Source organism: Helianthus annuus, chromosome 16 (genome assembly GCF_002127325.2).
Source record: "Helianthus annuus cultivar XRQ/B chromosome 16, HanXRQr2.0-SUNRISE, whole genome shotgun sequence".
Lineage (NCBI taxonomy): Eukaryota > Viridiplantae > Streptophyta > Magnoliopsida > Asterales > Asteraceae > Helianthus > Helianthus annuus.
Genome location: NC_035448.2, coordinates 83705452 through 83715098, shown reverse-complemented (window position 1 = coordinate 83715098; position 9647 = coordinate 83705452). Strand labels below are relative to the sequence as shown.

At 40.9% G+C, this 9647-nt stretch overlaps 2 protein-coding genes across 2 annotated transcripts; both read left to right on the top strand.

Annotated features, from left to right (window-relative positions):
* Nucleotides 1-350: 350 nt before the first annotated feature.
* Nucleotides 351-3032, top strand: LOC118488212. Its single transcript, XM_035985447.1, has 4 exons — nt 351-1473; nt 1723-2177; nt 2490-2585; nt 2646-3032. Exons 1-4 carry the CDS (start codon nt 351-353, stop codon nt 3030-3032), a joined length of 2061 nt encoding a protein of 686 aa, XP_035841340.1.
* Nucleotides 3033-4154: 1122 nt separating this feature from the next.
* LOC118488211 lies at nt 4155-5772 on the top strand. The gene is made up of 2 exons (XM_035985446.1): nt 4155-4770; nt 5708-5772. Exons 1-2 carry the CDS (start codon nt 4155-4157, stop codon nt 5770-5772), a joined length of 681 nt encoding a protein of 226 aa, XP_035841339.1.
* Nucleotides 5773-9647: the final 3875 nt, after the last annotated feature.

Here is a 9647-nt window from a genome sequence, read left to right as displayed (position 1 = left end):
ACTATGATCTTTCTTATCTAGTCGGTTTAAATATTGGACATTTTAATTAGAGTGTTACAAGTTGGTATTCAGAGCTAAGGTTAAAGAGAATTGTGTTCGGTTCAAGGCTGATCAACATCCGGTAAGAATTTACTTAAAGCAAATTAAATTTAAAGAGATTAAAAAGGGTAACGATTTATTGTGTATGGGAGGAGTATAGTGATATACTCGAACCCGGGAAGTACACTTAGTATAGATGATAAGGCAAAGTTATATACTTGGCCGGAAAATAAGTACGAAGTCTCATGTAAGAGCATGAGAGCGATTGAACAAGATTATTTAACGGATCATTTTAACATTTCACTAAGAAGATGTCGGGAGGTGCTAGTAACAATGTTCTATCCCTCACTACCGACGAGTTGAAAGAGAAGATTGCCGAGGAAGTTGGTAGGGCCATCGAAGTTAGTCTACCAAGATTTGTGGAAAGAATGCAAAACACCTTACTTTCGACTATGGAGGAAAGAATAGGTGAACTAAGAGAAGATCTTACCAGTGATAGAGGCAAGACTAAGGAAAAGAAAGGTTGTTCCTACAACAAGTTTATGGCGTGCAAGCCCCCAATTTTCAATGGAGAGGTAGATCCAATTGCTTGTCAAAGGTGGATAAGCGATATTGAGGGTGTTTTTGAACGAACGCATTGTGATGAAAGTGACTTTGTGGCATATGGAACTGGCCAACTTAGAGGCCAAGCCAAGGATTGGTGGGACAACCTCAGAAACGAAAGGGGTGCTGAAACAATAAGGGCGATGACTTGGGAAGCTTTCAAAGTACCATTCCTCAAACATCATAGCCCCAAGGCAGTGATAAATAAGATAAAGGAAGAATTCATGCAATTGAGGCAAAAGGGTGAAACCGTTGATAAGATTACGGGGATGTTCATGGATAAGCTCAAGTTTTGTGATGACTTGGTCAAAACTGAAGAACAGAAAATTTATTATTATCACACCATGCTTAGGGCTGAATATAGGGAGTTCATGACTCCCTCACATTATGAAAGCCTCACCGATATAATCAATGCGGCGCGGGAACGCGAGATTGAACTAAAAAGGCAAGTTGAAAGAGGTGAAAGGAGGGCCTTGGATGAAAACCCGAGTCCCACAAAGAAGCCAAAGGTAGCTGAATCTTCGAAGAAAGGAAGTGCAAAAGGAGGATCTCCGAGTTGCAAAACATGTGGACACACTCATAAAGGTGAATGCTATTTCAAGAACAAACCTTGCGTGGCATGTGGCAAGATAGGGCATGGGGTTGCAAATTGCCCAGACAAAGTAACGGTGTGCTATAAATGTTACCAACCGGGTCATAAAAAGTCAGAATGCCCGGAATTGGTGGGAAAGAAAGAGAGTGCCGACTCTAGGGATGAGACCCCAAAAGCTAAGGCAAGGTCGTTCCAAATCACTGCTGCTGAAGCAAAAATGGAACCTGACATGGTTACAGGTATATTTACTATAAATTCGATCCTTGCACGTGCTTTATTTGATACAGGTGCGAATAAGTCTTTTGTTTCACATAGATTTATTCAAAACCCCATGTTTACATTAACAAAATTACCTATGCCAATGGAAGTAGAAGTAGGTAATAACAAAAGTTTTCTTGTTTGTGATGTATGTCGGGAATGCAAATTGAATATCGATGGCGAGGAATACTCCATTGATTTAATACCCATGTCCATGGGTGAATTTCAAGTGGTCGTTGGAATGGATTGGCTATCCCGCTACCATGCTAAGGTGATATGCTTACGTAAGGAGATACACCTAACGTCTCCGAGCAGAAGGCGTGTCATCATCTATGGGGAGAAGGCTTGTAATCCCATGATATGCTCGATGATAGAAGCCCGCAAGTTTATACTACACGGGTGTAAGGCATATCTAACTTATATACGTGACGTCGAAAAAGAAACGCCAAGAATTGAAGACGTACATGTGGTGCGTGAATTTAAAGATGTCTTTCCCGAAGATCTTCCGGGAATGCCACCAGAGCGCGAAATAGAGTTCGGGATTGAACTGACCCCGGGTGCTAAACCGGTTGCTAAGGCACCGTATAGATTGGCACCTTCAGAACTGCAAGAGTTAATGTCTCAGTTGCAAGATTTACTAGAGAAGGGATTCATCCGGCCTAGCGTGTCTCCTTGGGGAGCTCCCGTGCTATTTGTAAAGAAGAAGGACGGGAGCATGCGGATGTGTATTGATTACCGGGAGTTAAACAAACTCACGGTAAAGAATCGATACCCACTTCCGAGAATTGACGACTTATTCGATCAATTACAAGGCGCTAGCTGGTTTTCAAAAATCGATTTGAGATCGGGTTACCACCAATTGAGGGTAAAGGAAAATGATGTACCAAAAACGGCATTCCGGACACGATACGGACATTTCGAATTTCTCGTGATGTCTTTCAGATTAACGAATGCGCCCGCGGCTTTCATGGACCTCATGAACCGGGTTTGCAAACAGATGCTCGATAGATCGGTGATTGTTTTTATAGACGACATCCTCGTTTATTCAAGAAACGAGGCGGAGCACGCTAACCATTTACGAGAAGTATTGGAGGTATTAAGGCGGGAAAGATTATATGCTAAATTCTCAAAATGCGCCTTCTGGTTACGAGAGGTGCAATTCCTAGGGCACGTCATCAGTGCCGAGGGAATATTGGTGGATCCGTCGAAGGTGGAAGCGGTGTCGAAATGGAGCCCTCCAAAGAATCCATCCGAAATTAGAAGTTTCTTGGGGTTGGCAGGTTACTATCGGAGATTCATTCAGGATTTCTCCAAAATTGCAACGCCATTGACCAAATTGACCCGCAAGAATGAGAAGTTCGTCTGGGGAAGCGATCAAGAAAAGGCATTTCAGACATTGAAGGAAAAATTAACCTGTGCACCGGTGTTGACTTTACCGGATGGTACGGAGGATATGGTAGTGTACTCGGATGCATCGCACCTAGGCCTTGGGTGCGTACTAATGCAAAGGGGAAGGGTGATCGCCTATGCCTCTAGGTAACTTAAGTCGCATGAAACAAAGTACCCAACTCACGATCTTGAGTTGGCAGCCGTGGTCTTTGCCTTGAAAATCTGGAGGCATTACTTGTATGGTGTGAAAACTACTTTTTTCACTGACCATAAGAGTTTGAAGTACTTTTTCGATCAAAAGGAGCTAAACATGAGGCAGAGACGTTGGTTAGATGTGGTAAAAGACTACGACTGCGAGATCCATTACCACCCCGGAAAGGCTAATGTGGTGGCGGATGCCCTTAGCCGAAAGGACGAATGCGCTCCAATACGAGTACGGTCTATGCAGTTGGTAGTAACTTCAGGTTTGCTCGAGCGTATCCGAGAAGCCCAAACCGAAGCGTTAAAGAAAGAAAATTGGAAGAAAGAACGTATAAAAGGGATGGTAAAAGACCTTACGGAAGGAAGTGATGGGATGAAATGCCGGAATGATCGGATTTGGGTCCCGAACACATGTGGTGTTAAGAGTCTTCTGCTTGACGAGGCTCATAAGTCTCGCTATTCGATCCATCCCGGGGAAACTAAGATGTACAGGGACTTGAAGCAAAACTATTGGTGCCCGGGGATGAAAAGGGATGTGGCTAAATACGTGGAGAAGTGTTTGACTTGTTTACAAGTCAAAGCGGAGCACCAAAAACCCTACGGCAAGTTGCAACCATTAGATATTCCGGTTTGGAAGTGGGAACAAATTACAATGGACCTGCTAACCAAGCTGCCCAGAACTAGCCGTGGTTTCGATGCCATTTGGGTAGTTGTGGATAGACTAACCAAAAGTGCCCATTTCATCCCTATCCGAGAAACTTATACGTCAGAGAAGATGTCAGAAGTGTACACTAATGAGATAATAGCACGCCACGGAGTGCCGGTATCCATCGTGTCTGATAGGGATACCCGGTTCACTTCAAATTTTTGGTGCGATTTCCAAAAACAAATGGGAACTAAATTTTTTATTAGCACCGCGTACCATCCTCAAACGGATGGTCAAAGTGAAAGAACAATACAAACATTGGGGGATATGTTACGGGCGTGCATAATTGACTTCGGGGATAGTTGGGATATTCACTTACCGTTGGTTGAATTCTCATATAATAACAGTTACCACGTAAGCATCGGCATGGCTCCGTATGAAATGCTATACGGAAGGAAGTGTCGAACTCCGGTATGTTGGGGTGAGGTTGGCCCGCGTGAACTTGAACATAAAGATATAATCGGACTCACGAATCAAAAGATCGACATAGTCCGAGCTCACTTAAGGGCGGCTCAAAATCGACAGAAGGCGTATGCGGACAAACGGAGAAAACCGATTGAGTTCCAAGTTGGCGATAAGGTTATGTTGAAGGTATCACCGTGGAAAGGAGTAATCCGGTTTAGAAAAAGGGGAAAGTTAAGCCCCAGGTTTATCGGGCCCTTCAGAATCATCGAACGAGTCGGTAGGGTGGCTTACCGTCTCGAATTGCCCCCAGAGTTGAGTGGGATACATAGCACGTTCCATGTATCACAGCTCCGGAAATGTCTAGCTGACGAAACCGCGTATATTCACTATGACGACATCAAGGTGGATAATAGTCTCAACTACGCGGTGAGACCAATTGCTATTCTAGACTGTAAGGTGAAAAGGTTAAGGAACAAGATGGTCTATCAAGTAAAGGTCAAATGGGAACACCGAAAAGGATCAGACACCACTTGGGAGTCTGAAGAGGAAATGAAACGACTACACCCTACACTTTTCGGTACGTATAAGAAACTTCTGTCATATACATAAACAGGTTTCGGGGACGAAACCCTCTTTAAGGGGGGTGGACTTGTAACACCCCGAAAATATTAATGTTACATTTTTAAACTAAATACTAGTAGTAAGTTAAGATAAAAGACTAGGAAAGATAACCTAGTTAGTAGAAATCTTAACATAATATGACAAAGTTTAATAAAAAAAAAAAACCCTTGTTCTATAGCCCATGTATAATTGAGGGACCAAAATTGTCAATTCAGGAACTTAAATTATTATTAGTAAAAATAACACACTAAACACACACCTAAGTGTGTGTTTAATCGATCAGAACGCAGGAACAAAGGGGATTTCTCCTCAAACCCTAATGTTCATAAAATCCATCAATTGAAGGTTCAAATCGAGTCCGAATTGAAATCTGAATATAGATTTGTGATCACCTTGACTAAGGGATCGTAAGGTATGCAAAATTTCATGATTTGGTTCTACCTTAGATTTTAGGTAAAATCATGAGGTTCAAATCTGAGCATGCATGATGTTTGTTTTAATTGAAATAGTGTATAGGGATGAACCCTAGTAGATTTCTCGTTGAAATTTGGTTTAATTCTTGTAAAGTTCATGATCACCATTAGAGGTGATATGCGGGTTTTTGTAGAAAAGTATGAGACATTAGGATTTTGATGTATCCTAGAGTAATTCAAGCTTTATGAACAAGATTCAGAAATTATTGATGTAAAAATTTAGCGAAATTGCTTAAATTGATGTTTGCTATGGCTAAATCATGAATGTTAAACTTAGTCACAAATTGTAAGAAATTATGCACACAAGATGCTTGATAAAATGCCTAAAAGACATTGATCGACACCAATGTGGTGTTGGTTAAGTAACAAGCTTAATCATGAGCCGAATGGTTCTAATGGTAAATTGGCTTGATGTTTTAGGCAACACGAGCGAGGCGTCGGGAAGTCAAGCCGGTGCGGACGCTCGCCAAAAGGGAAAGCTCTAAGGTACGTGGTTAACGCTACTATAATGTTGATGATCTACTTTTCATTTTAATGGTTTACTAGTTATGAATAATAGAGAGTCGTGATGGTTTGGTTGCTTGAAATGAGGGACCTCATAATGGCAAACCAAAATGAGCTATAGTGGTGGGTACAAACCGGGTAACGGGAGTACCTCATCCGTAGTCCATAAACCCGTGTGTCGGGTAATGGGAAGAATATTATTTGTCACGCAAACCAGTAATGGGAGCGTGTGGGTTGAAGTAAGGGATCCTAAACGGATCATAATTGTTGTAAAGGAATACCCCGTGTTGTGCTTTGATGTCCTTAAAGTGCAGGAATTGGTATAAACGGGTCAAAACAGCAAATAGGAAGGATATGCAGAGACTACCGTAAATTACGGTACCACCGTAATTTACGGTAGAGAGTAAACCTTTACGGTGGTTCTCTACTGATTTACGGTAGAACCATAAACGTCCAGCTCTCACCGTAAATTACGGTGACCACCGTAATTTACGGTGGAGTCCAGCTAAAAATGTCAAGTTTTGTATAATTTCATATTTTGAATCCGATTTAAATGCACACTTAATTATGTGAAATTTGAGGGATTCTAACCTTGATATTTTGTTAAATTTCCAGCTTTAAAGTAAGTCAATCAAATGGATGGTGATCAACGCAAGGCTTCGGAACCGAACACAATCAAGAAGTTGTTCTTCACTTTTGTCTTAGATGTTCGCTAGTGATAATTTTGTAATGAAAGGAATACTTATGTATCCTTGTTGTGTTGTGATGGTTTTCAAACACTTATGTTCTAAACTAGAATTAAAATTTGCGTTTGTGTTTTAAATGACTATGATCTTTCTTATCTAGTCGGTTTAAATATTGGACATTTTAATTAGAGTGTTACAATAACAGTCAGTCATGAACCTTGTAATTTGTTTTTTGTTTTGTAAATCGTATGAAAAACGATAAGATCAGATGATATGTATAAATAAGAGAATAATGTAAGGTTAAATGAATAACCTAGTAAAAATGAATTTGTATAAGATAAGTTGTTTGTAAAAAATAATGTCTTGTGAAGAATATGTTATTTGTGTAAAACGTGATATGTCTAAACTGAAATGATTTAGATAACGCTATGATATGTGATATTATAAAGTGTCAAAAAATTCTAACAATGGTCGTGTTCTCTCTCTCCTTTAGGCGATTTTGATCTTCTTCTTCTTCACGATTTTCCCTTGTTTTTTCTTGTGATCTTATGCATAACAGTCTGTGATTGGATCTTGTTCTTGCAAGAATCTATAACGAACTCGTTAGCATTAGGGATCAATTAAGAGCTAGGGTATTCTTTTGTTTTGTTTTCACAAATCGCCGCCCTAGTGATATATTCTGAAACCCTAATCTATTAATCTGGTAGCCATTGATTGCGGTTAACTGAGATTAATTTAGCTAGATTGATGACATTAGATTAATCGATCAAGGGTTGAGGTTTTGTTCTAGGGTTTAAGGATTACGGGTTATTTTTACTTGTGATTGTGGATTCTTGTTCTTTGGTGAAAGATTTCCTTTTGTCGGCCGTCTAGGGTTTGTTTTGCGAAGAGTTTCTCTTGTCGGCTGGTTAGGGTTTTTTGCATGCATGGAGGGGAAAAGTGACGGGATAAAACCTTTGGATCATCGTTCTCCTGGGAATGAAGATAATACACCACCGGTTCGTGGGATTGGGTTACGAGTAACAAATATTGAGGGTAATCCTATGTTACCGAGACGTGGTATGTATTCTACAAGTAATGTATCGGTGATAGATGGGTTGTTTGAGATTTCGAAGCCTGTGGAATTGGATGCTACGTGGGGATATGGCGGTGGATTTACGGCTGCCAAGATGGATTCCCATGCAAACCCTAGTTCGAGTAACGTGGTGAAGGACATACCCAACTTATCTTATGCGGACAAGGTTAAAATGCAAACATCGTTGAAAAGAGAGGTTAACTTCCGTAAGTTGGATGCTACAGAGACGGTTCAGGATGCTGATGTGCTTATTCCTCGTGAGGTAATTAAAAAGGTCCAGGACAAATTTGAGAATGTTTTGTATGGCTACTTTTTGGGAAATCGATTACCTTTTCCTGTTGTGGAATATTATGCGAAAAATGTGTGGGCTAAGCATGGTTTCTCTAAAATTATGATGAATAAGGATGGGTTCTTTTTCTTTAAGTTTGATACAAAAGAGGGCATGGCTAAAGTCTTGGAAGGGGGACCGTGGTTGATCAGGAAAGTGCCGTTGTTTTCGAATATCTGGTCTCCGGATGTCAGTCTAAGAAAAGAGGGTATTAAGTCGATCCCAGTATGGGTTAAGATGTATAACGTTCCGATTGCGATTTATTCGGATGATGGCTTGAGTTTGTTGGCTTCTAAGGTTGGAACCCCGAAAAGATTAGATGGGTATACGGCGGATATGTGTGCGGATAAATGGGGAAGGAGCAGTTTTGCAAGGGCTCTAATTGAAATAGATGCGGAGAATGAACTAAAAGATCATATCATTGTTGCTATTCTGAAGCTGGAGGGAGAGGGATACATCACAGAAAAGGTGAAAGTGGAGTATGAATGGAAGCCTCAGAGATGCTCTTTGTGTTGTATCTTTGGCCACAACGATCAGACATGTGCCAAGAATGTTCAAAATAAAGCTAAACATGTGGTTGTTGATGAGGAGGGGTTTACTACTGATAACAGGAAGGTGGCGAGAGTGGGTATGATGCAGAAAAGGCAAAAGCAAAAATTTATCTACAAACCTAAGATGAATAAATCAGGGCCGAGCACATCGGGTACTACGGAGGGTAATGTAAATGCTCTAGAGAATCAAAAGGTGAAGACTCGAAACTCGTTTGATGTTTTGTCAAAGGGGGATGGGGATTCGGAAGTTGGTAATAAAAATCAGGTTAATGGGGTAAGAGCTGGTGAAAAAAAAGGTAATGGCACAAGTTCTCGTGTAGAGGAAGAGGTTGTGGAAAATATTCCGACTGAAATGTCTGAGTTTATGCGGCACGATCAATGTAAGTATTCTGAGGGGGCAAGCACTCCCGGTCATAATGGTTTTAATGGATAGTATAGCCTCATGGAATATAAGGGGTTTGAACCGACCCCTGAAACAAAATGAGGTTCGTGCTCTGGTTGCTGAAAATAAATTAAATGTTTGTGCATTACTTGAGTCTCATGTGGATATCACGAAGCTCGACAAGGTGTGTAAGGGTGTGTTTAGGTCTTGGAGTTGGACGTCTAATGGAGCCTTATGTAATCGCGGTACAAGGATTATATTAGGTTGGAACACGGATGTGGTCGATCTTATGATTCTATCCCAAACGGACCAAGTCATACATGCTCAGGTGTTCCCTAAAGCTGATAATAAATCGTTTTTTATTTCTTTTGTTTATGCGGAGAACAAATACCAGGATAGAAGATCTCTTTGGGATAATCTGTGTATGCACAAGGGGTTGTGTCATAATAAGCCGTGGGTTCTAATGGGGGATTTCAACACTGCTTTACGCGTTGAGGATTCTTTGTATGGGCTGTCTACTCACTCGATTGGTATGAAGGATGTCACACCCCGACCACGTAAAACAACAAAACGTGGCGGAAACGTCGGGGTGTGACAGAAAAGTTGGTATCAGAGCCAATGGTTATAGGGAATTAGGTTATTAGTAATGCTTTGACCTAGACTATAACCTTCCTAGGACCCTAACACAAGTATCTTGTGTTTAGTCTAAAGACAATACACTTCACCTATCCTTAGGTGATTAACAAAAACAAAACACAATTCGTTCTCTCGAGTCAAAATTTTTCAAAACATCACAAGAAGTCATCTATCCTTAGGTGATTTGTTTTTAGGCTT